This window comes from Phlebotomus argentipes, unplaced genomic scaffold, assembly GCF_947086385.1.
Source record: "Phlebotomus argentipes unplaced genomic scaffold, Phlebotomus argentipes genome assembly scaffold_4, whole genome shotgun sequence".
NCBI lineage: Eukaryota > Metazoa > Arthropoda > Insecta > Diptera > Psychodidae > Phlebotomus > Phlebotomus argentipes.
Genome location: NW_026776174.1, coordinates 8981077 through 8993803, shown reverse-complemented (window position 1 = coordinate 8993803; position 12727 = coordinate 8981077). Strand labels below are relative to the sequence as shown.

General features: G+C 43.9%; 2 protein-coding genes across 2 annotated transcripts; both read left to right on the top strand.

Annotated features, from left to right (window-relative positions):
- Window positions 1-1931: 1931 nt before the first annotated feature.
- On the top strand, window positions 1932-2539 carry LOC132258433 (homeotic protein deformed-like; the record flags this gene model as incomplete). The annotated part of the gene is made up of 1 exon (XM_059755760.1): window positions 1932-2539. A coding segment is annotated over exon 1 (321 nt), but the record flags the coding sequence as incomplete, so codon positions are not given.
- Window positions 2532-11325, top strand: LOC132258168 (homeotic protein deformed-like). Its single transcript, XM_059755309.1, has 5 exons — window positions 2532-2657; window positions 3711-3811; window positions 3870-4056; window positions 9372-9706; window positions 9909-11325. The coding sequence occupies exons 1-5, from the start codon at window positions 2588-2590 to the stop codon at window positions 10134-10136; spliced, it is 921 nt and encodes a 306-aa protein (XP_059611292.1). The 5' UTR covers window positions 2532-2587; the 3' UTR covers window positions 10137-11325.
- The last annotated feature ends 1402 nt before the right edge of the window (window positions 11326-12727 follow it).

Below are 12727 nucleotides of genomic sequence, written 5' to 3'. Positions count from 1 at the left end.
ATAGACTTCTCTTAATGCATTTTAAATGCACCGACAATCTCTGCAGTGAAGAGAGATTTTCTATTAACCCATTTACATTGTGGCTCTTTGTCCGTGGATGTCTTTTGAAATTGTGCAATGAGCTCTTCAGCCGAGTTTGCCAAGGAGAAGAAAAAAATCAAAAGCCCCGCTTTTACCAAAGGGATTTGCAAATCCCGCAATCTCCGTTCGCTAAACGTCGCAAAGTGCTCACAATTGACAGCAATTATTGTCTTTAGCAATAGAATAAAAATGCCTCACAGTCGCTAAAGCTTCCCTTCACCAATTAGCGCGCGCGAGATAAATCGACAAGTACGGGTTAACAAATCTCCACGTGAGAAAAGCCAAAGCTGTACACACGAGATAATGAGTGCTTAGAATAAATGACTATTTAAAATGGCAAGTCCATGACATTTCGGGTCACACCCACCACTAAATGCGTAATTAAAGTGTAATTTAATTATATATTCAGTGGTTGATATTAATGAAAAATTTCACGACTCTTTTTCTCCCCATTGAAGACCATTAATGGAGAATGTTGACTTGTTTTCATGCCTTATTGATAGATTTTTTCTTCTCTCACTGGGCACGAGGTTCGGGGATCATTAATAAAGGAGACACCCACCAGTAAAAGCTCCATCATTTTCAGCTTTTTTCCCGCCACCCGCCAAATGCTTTGGATTTTTCCTGGATGGGGCGCGGGAAGTGAATGGCGAGGTCACCACAGAGGGTTATTGAATGAACCATGATTGCCATAATCAAATTAAATTATCCTCCGTGGAAAAGTGCGTCCATTGATGGCGTGGCGTAACAGAAGAAGCCGAATTGTGGGATAGCAATTAAATAACAACCCAGTAAATCACACTTTGGAAGGTAATTTCTCCCATTCAACATGTCTTGCTGATTAGCTGTGACATGGAAATCATGTCCATGTGAATTATTAACATGAGATTGTCATTAAATTTCTGTATGAGGAGATAATTTATGACCCCATTTCCATATAATCATATAATGCCACTGTGTCCTTGTTGAACTCGAGGTTTTTCTCTATATACTGGTGTAACCCCAAAATTGAGTGAAATTTCGTGCAAAGTTGCTGAAAAATCAATTCGCCTGTTTACACTCTCACGGCGGGGGCAATAAAATAGTTTTAGGGGGTGAAAGACATGGACAAAGTGCGCAAAAAGAACCCCCAAAAGACCACTCGAGAGTGGTGTGAAGAGGAACTTTTTGTCGGGCGACGAGAGCTTTCGCTCTCTTTCATCCTGCGCACAACTGACAACGTGAAAATATGTTGTTGTTCTTATACCCATGGCAATCCGAGGGAGACGCAGCACCATGGGCGGAGCTTGATGCGGCTTGCTGGAGAGTGAGTGAGATACAGAGAATCTACCATGACTGCCAGAGCTTTCAACCACTGTTGCTTAAACTTTTCCACCGCAAAACACTTCGCCAGGTAGCCGAGAGAGCTTTTGCAGATTCAAGCAATACTGCACTTGCAATTTTTCCCAACATCGCGGAACGAAATTCTGCAAGATTACCGAAAAGATATTTTTTGTGTTCCTTGAAAGTGCTTTTCCTGATTTTTCAGAGTGTTCTTGCGAATTGTCTGCAGCGAAATCCCTCGGGAGCGAATGTTTTGATCAAGAGTGACTCTGGAGAAGCCCAGAATGGTTGAGTTGTGGGCGTCAATGCGTTCTTAAGCCTTCTTCTCTTTCCCACCAACGCTCACACAGGCACCGCTCAGAGTGCTGAGCAAGTGCAAGAGGGAGCTACAGATATCCGGCCAGAACCATGCGAGGGGTGGAGCCAAAATCAATGGGTATTTTTGTGTAATTGAAACAACAATCTCTACCAACAATCCACTTAGCTTTTTGTTGCAGCCGCCGTGGATGCTTGTGTGCCTCACAACAATAGACAATCTCGTGAGAAACGGACGTGCTCGGGAGTGCTCCATCGCCCGATCGATTATGCAAGAGTACCAATGGAATATTAAGTGTGCGCAGTGAAGAGTTTGACAAAAGTGTTCAATAGAGGAAAATGCTCAGAGTGATTCCGGTGGCGAAGTGGGATTACCGCGGGTGTCAGTGGATAGAATCATGTTGGATGATGTAAATGTGCTGTGCCATTAGCATGGTGGCTTCTGATCACTGATCCCGCCACGGAGGACAAAATAATGGACATTTGTGGGTAGTGAAAGATGAGTTCATTCCTGATGGGTTACCCACATCACATTCAGAGCCCCATGGGCACCACTATCGAGCCAAAGTTCCCACCAAACGAGGAGTACCATCACCACCATCACAATGGCTACGCGTCCATGGGGACGCCGGCCGTCCAGAACACCGGCGATTATCTGCACCACCAGAGCAATTCGCTGCACCAGAACAGCAATTTCAACTACGCCCAGGGCATCGGGGGCCACTTCTATCACCACCACCACGGCTACGGGGCCGCCGCGGCCCAGATGCCCACCGCACAGAGCAATTCCTACTCGCCGGCGGCCCCCGTGACCACCGGCGGCGGCTACTACGGAGGCTACTACGGCTCCGGATCCGGCCACCACCAGATGATGGACCTGCCCATTCAGTGCCCCAACACGGAGCCCACTAACACGGCCCTCGGCCTGCAAGAGCTCGGTGAGAAAGCCCCGCGAAATGAATTATAATCACGTCCTAGAGTTGATAGAAGCGCCGCCAGAACAGGTCCAGCCTCTAAGAAGATTATGACGTTCTTCTAAGCAATTTTCTCATCTCGCAAAATGACAGGGGATTCAGCTTATCTCATGTTTCCGCCTTGCAGAAATTCCAAATGCGCCACAGTGATGTCATTTATACATAGTTTTCACATATGAATGGCTGAAATGAATGAAATTATGATGTTGTTTTGTTGAAAAAATGCCTTACATTGAAAATATATTTTCAATTGCGTTTTAATTTATTGTCGCATCACTGATTTCAATTGCTCAATAAGAGGCATAAAAGTAATTGAAAAATGATACGTTGAAATCATTTTTGTTTAACGATCATCATTACAATATTCATTTATTGATACATACAAATTACTTTACTCACTCGCAGTCAATGCAAAAAGAGACTATCAAAAACACTTCAGCTGCAAAAAAAATTCAATTGCTTCAGACAAATTTATTCCAAATGTTCGAAATTTCTTGTGTGATACAATTTAGTTCCCAAATTTTCTTTTTACTCACACTCTCAGCAATTTTCCCATGAGAAAAACAGACAAAATTTCCACCGTTCCGGAACACTCAATAGGATGTGCAAATTGTCCATTTTGCATAATGAATTCGTCACGGGGAATTATCGTAATTAATCAAGACACTATCTCATGGTGAATTTCGCAATCTCACGTTGCCAATCGAATACAATTAATTGCCATTCGCCTACCAGACGAGCTTTTTTGTGCTTTGGGAAAATTACAAAAAAAGCATCCAATTGTAGAGTTGCAATTTGTATCGAGGTTTTCCGTCGGGAAGATTGCGGTTCTCAGAATTTGCTGCGATTAGAAGAGGGATTTAATGTGTAATGCATGACTTGAGGATGAAAATCGATGCGAATCGTGAGAAAATGTGGGGCGAGAGATGAAAATTCCTGGTAGTGGACAAATCACTGATGGAATGCGAGAACAGCGACCTGAGAGAGACTGATTTTGCACATTTCTCATGAACGCAGGTTTGAGGCTCGAGAGGCGAATCGAGGAAGCCGTTCCCGCTGGTCAGCAGCTTCAGGAACTGGGAATGCGGCTGAGGTGTGACGACACGAGTTCCGAACACGTAAGTCAGCAGTTAGAGTCATTAGGCTGGCAATTAGAGTGACAATCAATCACTGCAGGATGACCTGCTCGATGAGGATCGCCTGATGCTGGACCGATCACCGGACGAGATGGGCTCACACGGGAATGACATGGACGACCTCGGAGACTCAGATTCAGAGGCGGGGGACGACGCCAATGAGACGACAACCGATGGCGAGAGAATCATCTATCCGTGGATGAAGAAGATTCACGTTGCTGGAGTCGGTGAGTTCGCAAAATCCACATCCAAATCCCATACGAATGACCACAGGAATTCCACCCTTTTCCCGCAATTGCCTCCTCTGGTCTGTGGGTGGCCTCGAATTCTTTCACTCCGTGGCGAGCTGGAAGCTGAAACATGGTAGAAAGACAGGCAGCTTCATTGTGTCCACCCACGCGACAACTCCCGAAACAATCAACTGAACTCATTCCAAATGTCGCGGCGAGAAATTACCAGAACCTTATCGCGCGTGGTCAGAGTTGAATGGACCACACTCATTGTCTCCGGCCAGTTTTCAACCTCTCCCACTTTTCAATCTCACAATCTCTACATGGGCTTTCTCGAGGAGGACAGATAAATGTAGTTCTTCCACTTCATGGCCACAAAACTTTGAGTGGAAGTCACGGACAAACGCATGCACAAGAAGCGTCGATTAAAGAATCCAGGGGGATATTCAGGCGGATTTTCTCAATCAACTGATCAGTCAATTAATTAAAATTTATGCAGAGCTTTATAAATAGAGAAACACCCAACAGAAGAGATCAGCCAACCCCACACCTGACTTTGCACTGTTGCCTAGGAATTTTGTGCAGATGAGTCTCATTCTCAGTTTCACCTGGAGAATTCTAACAATGCCATTATATTTTGAGACTCATCACGCTTTCACTACCCATCAGACACTAAAGGCTGTCCGCATGTATTTACATTGATGAGATTTTTTTTTCATGAATTCAATTGATTGTCTCTGGAAGTCCACCTTCTTTTCCCCCGCAACAAGAATAACCCCAAGAATTCCATAAACAATTCCATGTCGGCAACTACTTAAAATTCCCCGATCTCATGCAGTGACTGAAGAAATGGAAGTTGGATGGAGCGATTGGTTTGAGGTGTTGTTTGACTTTTGCGCGTAGTTTCGGTACATCCCATAAAATCAATATTTTGAGCACCATCGAGTGGCTGAATGGGAAATCTCAAGCTCCCTCCGGACTACAAAGGTCCACATGGAAATTTAATATGTTTCTGATTGTGATCTGAGGTGAGGTGTCTCGGAGGGAAACAAATTAAAAGGTGTTTTTCTCCCAAGATAAGTGACGAGGGAGAAAAGAATATTTCATCTTCCATTATCTCAAGATGTTGAGAAGAGAATAGAGAGAAAATTGTGACCTTTGCGTGGAGCTTCCCTTTTGGCCTTCATTCCGCATTGATCAGGACCGCATCTCTCTCTCTTGTACACCCAAGAAGAGACTCTGGAGAGTGGTGAAGTTGATGGATTCCTATCCATCACTCTCACTCGTCCGCAAGAAGTTGAATAAAATAATAAATTAGGGTTCTTCACTGGGCGAACAATAACCTGTTTACCAGCAAACAAACGACTTTTTAAGATCTTTTACCACCGATGGAGACACTCGAAGACTGTGCGGCTGGAGAGAGATGAATTACCGAAAATCGATAATTTGACTTCCACAGTCACGATTAGAATTGGGAAATAATGAGGTACTTTAGGGGGTTGTTTTCGTGCACAGAATAGCGCCACACAAAGGGTCCCTCCATGGGTGTTTATTTCACATTGATTTGCGGTGATCTCCTCTGTCACGGTGATAAATGAGAGGCAATTTGTAACCGCAGAGGCATTCTCGCCGTTCCCAGACTGTCCATAAAGATCACGCGTGTGGACCATAAAGTGGCCTCAAATCTATGCTGAAACCTCCGCAAATGTACATAAGCACACACTCAACATAACGCAGCTTGCTGATGATAAATCCATCTTTGATCGGGACAATTTTTCACCATTAAGTTTGCTAAAATTAATTTATCACGCGCCAAGTCAAGAATTGACCAGACACACCGCAAGCAAGTCCAGGATCATGTCACAGAGGCCACACTGAATTTTTGGCCAGAAGGCACACTTTTTGCCCCACACGCGGCGTAGGGGTGGCACAACACCACCCCCAGGGACACATTTCTACTTGAGTGATTTTCAATTTTCATCTCGAGTCATCTATCACACTTATTTCGAAATAATTGAATTTTAAACAAGCCGAAAAACATACACCAAGTGACAAAGGAGAGGAGCTCCTAAACCACCTCTTTATCTACAAATTAGCGCACCAGCCCCTCGAGTCCTCGGCGAAGGGGACAAGATAAATGGCATCTCATTTATTTCTCCACTAAAGATCTCGCTCTCTCTCTGCGATAAATATCATCGTCACTTCTTGTGCTCCTTTTCAACCCGCGTGGCACCCAATATTCATCTTTTTGGAAGAGACGAAGCTGGGAATTTCCTCCGCGAGACGCGTGTGTTATTAACAGAATTTCTCCAAAACGTTTCGGCGCACTTTTGAGAGACTTTTTCCCATTTCGCCATGAAAGTGATGCTTAAGAGAGATTAACACCCAGTATTATCAATCAAAATCAATTACACTCGCGAGATGCATAGCATCCGCGAAGCTTTTCGGGTGGAATTTCGCAAGGCTGCTTGCGTGTCAAAGGACAGTTACATTCTTGGCCATATTGGATATTTCGGCGTGTAAATAATAACCCTTCAAAAGTCTCCTTCGCTGGACACACCGTCCGATTCAAATTGACAGCTGTCGGGGGAATCAAAATTTCGATATACCCGAAATTTTCAGCTGGCAAATTCCCGAAATTTCTCACCACCCCCTGAGCGCCCGATCGATTTTCCCATGGGCAATGGGGCCACTCTGCGACCTCCCACTGGAGCATCGTGACTGTGTTACTTGACTCCACTCGTTAGTGCTTCTGGTATAAAAATGCGCCATTGAATAATCTGATTGAACGTCTTCGATCATTTCAAGTTCATTTGGGTGGTTTTGTTGTGTGTCTCATGGCAGACAAATACAAAAAGATCACTGTTGATGAACTCGAACTTGAAATTTACGCGTCTCCCCGGCACACGAATTTGAGCACGAGGTATTCTGCGGAATGTTAGTCAATCAAATGGACGAATATCGGAGATGATGGCTGCAGGCTGGATGTTTGAATGCTGCCCAGACAACTACTGGATGTCACGAAGCCCGCGAGGATCGGAGCTCCATGAGTTGCACATTTCCAGTGTTGTTAATTTCATATCGAAAGATCATCCGCCGATGGAGTAACATCGCTGAGGAGGGTCCATTGTGGTCTTCTGCCACGCAATCTTTCATCTTTTGCCCGGGAAAATTCTAAGCGGAAATAGAAATCCCGGAATGTCTCAAGGATAACCAGATCGCATAATTGAGATTTTCGAATTGTTCCCAGAGACTAATTGATTGGGGAGAAGTTGCGAGAAGGAATTTCCCGAGGGATTAATTTTCCAAGCTGACACACAGAGTTTGCAAACTTCTGGTGGTATCAATAACGCTTATTGATCGGGCCCAGTGTTGGTGGCACATGCGGGAAAGGGCGGAGGAAGGCAGGTGACTTGCATTTTGCTGTCTTTAATTGCAAAAGCTGGTGGGTTCGCCATTCGACGGCCTAAATTGCACTTTTGTGCCTCATGCACCGACCCGACTCGCGTCTATTATGCAAATGAACTTGTAATTTGCCCGCTGATTGCATGAAAATTCATCATCGGCGGAAAAAATTCCTCCATTTGTGAAGTCTTTTCAGCACTATTGGCATTGCTTCTTTTTCTCTGTCACTCGGCATGAATGTTGGGTCTTTTTTTTCTCCTTCAACTTCGCCTTTCATACACAATGACTCAGTGGTTTTCATCCAGTCTTATTTACTTGTGAATTCACAGCTGAAATGATATCGTCTCAATGGAAAACATCGAGATGATGAGGTCGGTGAAAAAACACTGGAGCGATGAGATGGGAGAAGAATGAGCTTCTTCAGTAACATTCGAGATCTAATTGGGGGGATCAAAGTGAGAGTGGATGTGCGCGCGGCCACAGTCAAAATTTCTGCTGACCCAGTAATCCACCCCTCGTGAACTCTCCACCCTTTCTCCGCGCGCGCGAGGGAAAATTGCCTGCGGCCCCTTTCGTCCTAACCCTGAGCCGTGGGCGAAAGAAAATAAATGTGCTGCCACTCACATTGTTTGAAAGTTTCTGCAGACCTTCATGGCATCTTTTTATCCTCAAACCATCTCACCGCCGGACGGAGAAATCCCATCTCCCCGCGCGCGCGTCAACCCATTCAATCCCCACGAGAAACTCATTAAAAGTCCCGATAAGTGTGGGTTTAGCGAGGGGGTGGCAAAGATGCTGGTCCAGCACCAGAGGTGGAATTGAAATAACACACTCTTGTCCAACTCCATCGCAATTGAACACCATTTTTCACCATCCCGCGAAAACTTTCCTATCGCGAATGAGTAATTAATAAAGTGAGGGCGTCTTAAATGCTCGTTGTAATATTCTACAAGACATCTGCCAGTTTGTCAGTTTTCATTACAATTTTCCTCGCAGTTAAATCAACCCTCATCTTGCGCATAACTTTTCAAATTTATAATTTTCCTCGAAGCCAACGCCAGCAAAAGAATTGCTGTGCTGGTGGAATTGATTAATTGTGAACAATTGGATGGGAAGTTTTCGTCTTTTCCGATAAGACTCCTTTTTCTCACTGACACGTTTCATATAATTTCCAGTGAACTTTTGAATGGAAAATGCGCCTTTTGAGTCCATCTCTCCCGCACTGAGCCTCATCGCATTCAATCAATCAAAAGCACCACAGTCAGCGAAAGAGAAGCACAATCACTAACTCACTGCTGTTCAGCAGGCAGAGGCTCGTATCTAGCTGAATTTCACCGAGTGTATCTTATAGCAAAAAGGTCACACTCGAGAGAGAAGTTGTAATTTGAAGGGAGGGATAAAAGAGGCGAATAAATCTCTGCCAAATGAACTCCTGGCGTGTGGAAAAATCTAATTCCCCCCCTCGAGAATTATTAAGCTTCAATGGGGAGTTCATTTGAAAAGTGTTGTCTTGGGCATTGATTGATACTTTTGATTTTATCGACTTGGCAAGTCTTCTATTTTTGCAACAGCATCTCAAGATGCTATCCGAGGGGAGAGAGACACGTCCCTCTTTGTTGTCTTCGCGTGAGGTATTTCTGCTTGTGCATAGATGAGAGACGACGATGGAAAATGAGGTGCTTTGTACACCCATCGACAAGGTTAATTACAAACGCTGCCTCTCTGGTGAGATGGATGAAAAACGAGATCTATTGCCACACTTTGCATCCCATCATCGAATGCAATTGCATTGGTGCCTCGTCATGGCTGAAAATTTCTCTCACTTTCGTCCCAATTTCCAATTAAACCGCCAAATTGAGTCTAACGGGAGGATTCCTCTTTTTTCTTTTCTCTCTCTCTCGACACAGCCAACGGCTCCTATCAGCCCGGAATGGAGCCAAAGAGACAGCGAACCGCCTACACCCGCCACCAAATTCTCGAGCTGGAGAAGGAGTTCCACTACAATCGATACTTGACACGGCGGCGACGCATCGAGATCGCCCATACTCTAGTCCTATCGGAGCGACAAATAAAAATATGGTTTCAAAATCGGCGGATGAAGTGGAAAAAGGATAATAAATTGCCAAATACCAAGAATGTGCGCAAGAAGACCGACGCCAACGGGACGGGTGGCGGCAAGAAGGCGAAGAGGAGCGCCAGCAGCAAAAAGCAGCAGCAACAGCAGCAAACCATACAGAATGAGGTGAGGCCCATCCACCCCCTCTGTCCTCATGAACTCCCTGTCATACCACTCGAGTCGCTCGCTTCATATGCTCCTGAGTTTGTCACTCTGTGTAGATGATAGATTGAGAGACTCTCGGCGAGTCTCGCATGTGCAACTTCGGGAAATCAAGATCTATGCCCTCCGCAACTTGGCCCCTAACCACTCTTCCATCTGCTTCCAGTGCTTGCGCTCTGAGAGCTTGGAGAGCATGGGTGACGTCACCACGTCCCTGGGCAGCGCCCCGTACATCCCCGCCGCAGACATGGGTCTCATGGGCCAGCAGCCGGCCCTGCACGCCCACCCGCCCACCACGTCCGCGGCCAACGGCTCCTTCATGCAACAGAGCCAGCAGAACCTCAACCCCAACAACCTCAACATCAAGAGCGACTACGACCTCACGGCGCTGTAGAGGGGCCACTGCGATGTGATTTTGCTGCCCCCCGAGCCTCGTGGGGCACCCTTAGGACCTTAGTTGTAAGTTGGGTAAACACTGTAATAAGATAAGATGAACATTAAGTCTGTCATAAACGTATTACCTTCCCCTCAATTCTCATTAAGGGTATAAGCAGGGAATCCAGATCCCTGCAAGTTGTGTACAAAAAGTCTCTAGTATCTTAGTTTCCTCTTTTCGCTGTAAATTATTCATTCTTTGCCCACATATCTGGGTTATTCTGCTAGTTTAGCGCCTTTTTCCTCTTGAACCATTCTACTGTGGACTAAATTTGGATCCACCCTTCCTTGCAACATCCCATACAATTTCCCCCAAACAATTGGCAAACGTCTTCATTCCACATCCAGTATTGCTACTCTTAAGATGACCACCACCCTTCCTCCAACATTTTCAGCCACAGAAATGGTTCAATTGATCAATTCGGAAATGCAGTGAATTAGTTTGTAAGATCCTCTCGCCTGGATTGATAAAGGAACAACTGGGAGGTAAATCTCTGAAAATTTCATGTAAATATCCACCAAATTAAGTATATAATTTCATATAAAGAATTCCAATGAATGTATATCGCACCCCAATTTGTTTCGATATAAGCGATAAGATGTAAATTGTAGATTTTTTGGGTGAGAGACATCGAGCAGAGGTTAGTAAGATAAATGGAAAAAAAACATATAGTTAATTGTGCATTTTACCAAAATTGTAACAGCAAGAGAAAACCAGTTGACAATATCAAGTGACATAAAAGATAGTATGAAGAGAATTTTAGTAAAAAAAATGAAAGGTAATGAAGAATCTGATGAGTAAACAAATAGAGTAAATTATATTTAAATAAAGTGAGAAAAATCTATTTAAAGTAAACTCGTGAAGTCTTTCCTGAATCGTTATAGATTTGCATTGGGAGATGATACAATTGAAATGTGCCATTTTTGATTTTTTTTTTAATGTTTTTAGAGACTATCCTTTATGTTTTCCCTTCAAATGCAATTCAATTCAAAAATCTTGAGTTAAAACTGTATTCAATCTCTCAAGAGTAGCGCAAAAATATTATATGGTTTTCCTTCTCACAGAAATTGTGGACTTTGTTGGGAGTTTTCAATTGAGATTTGTATGTATGATTGCAAGTGAAGAAATAAAAAGTATTCGACAAACCATGAAAAGAACATTCCAAGTCTTTTGTTGTCTGTTCGGGCGTTCAAAGTGAAGGTAATCCTATTTGGGATTTGGCACTTGAAGTAGCAATTTTGCTTTCTTGCACGTTCCACCCACTTTTCTGCAAATATGCAGAAATTCCCAGCACGACGCCATGGTCAATTGTCAGGCACTGTCTTTAGGGCGCATTTGGCAAATAACAACAAAGCATTCAACCCTTCATGCTCACTTCTTAAAAAGTCAAGAATTACGGCGCATTTTGCATATTGGATTCCCTCGAAAATACAAGATTCCCCGCCGCGAGACGGAAGCCTCAAATATTGTCGTCAGGTAGAAGAGTTGAGATAGAGAAAAAAAATCAAAGAATTTCACCGCTCATGCAGCATGAATATGCAAATTTTCACACAAGCATCAATCAATGAGCATGGCCAAACATTGCCAATTGAATTTGGGCCAAAGAGGCACACTGTGCGACGCCCAAAAAAAGTGTTGAGGTAATTGAACGATAATGGAATTGATGTGAGCTTCTCTCGCCATCCCAAAATTATCAATTCGTGAAGCTTATTTAATATGATCGATTTCTAATTCACTGTTTCAGCTTTGTAGGTGGTACAAAATGATATATTTGAGCCATCAACGGAGAACATCATGAATTCCCAAATTGATTAATTGATATTTCCCATGCGTTAATTCACCATGCGCCTCGTTGGACCTCAACTGGGCTTCACTTCCATCAGCAAAAACTATTTAATTGCCTCATTGACTTATTTTGCGTAAATTATTTTCAAATTAACAAGTGTGAGATGATTGAAAGCGCCAGATAACATTTTTTTTTCTCCTCCATCAACTCACCATTCGGCCGCAAGAAGTTGTACTTCTTTCTCTTCACCACCCAAAAATGGAATGGAATATTGAGCGAGTCTCTTCATTGATTTTTCCCTCCATCATTGTTTCCATTCTGTGGCGCTGCGGCGGTTCGGAGGGAGAGCGGATGGGTGGAAAAAAAAGAGCCACCACCCCCATTGGGAAAAGCATTTTCGCATTGTGAAGAACCCTTCAGACATGCAAAAACGGCAAGAGAGCTTTTCCCACCACAATGGACGAAATGGGAGTTAACGGAGAGAAAAGGAGGGTGAAAATGTTACTTGAAAGTCTTTCAATCGGAACGACGAATATTGGTCCTGAAATACAGAAATCCACACATCGTTTCACTCACTCGTGCTCGACGCGCAGACTTCCCAACTGCTGCACTGGAAGTGGCAGTAAATTACCAGAATTTATTACACAGAAGAGGCATTTTATACCCCACACTTTATGCTGAATTAAGTAAGTGATCGACTATTATCGTAAATGTTATCAGTGACTTCAGCATTGCTTCGTGATGAATTCAATTCTATTTATGT

Coding starts and splice junctions, on each gene's coding strand:
- LOC132258168 (XM_059755309.1), top strand. CDS start 2,588: ATGATGGACCTGCCCATTCAGTGCCCCAACACGGAGCCCACTAACACG. Junction 4,057..9,371: donor GATTCACGTTGCTGGAGTCG/GTGAGTTCGCAA, acceptor CTCTCGACACAG/CCAACGGCTCCTATCAGCCC. Junction 9,707..9,908: donor AGCAAACCATACAGAATGAG/GTGAGGCCCATC, acceptor ATCTGCTTCCAG/TGCTTGCGCTCTGAGAGCTT.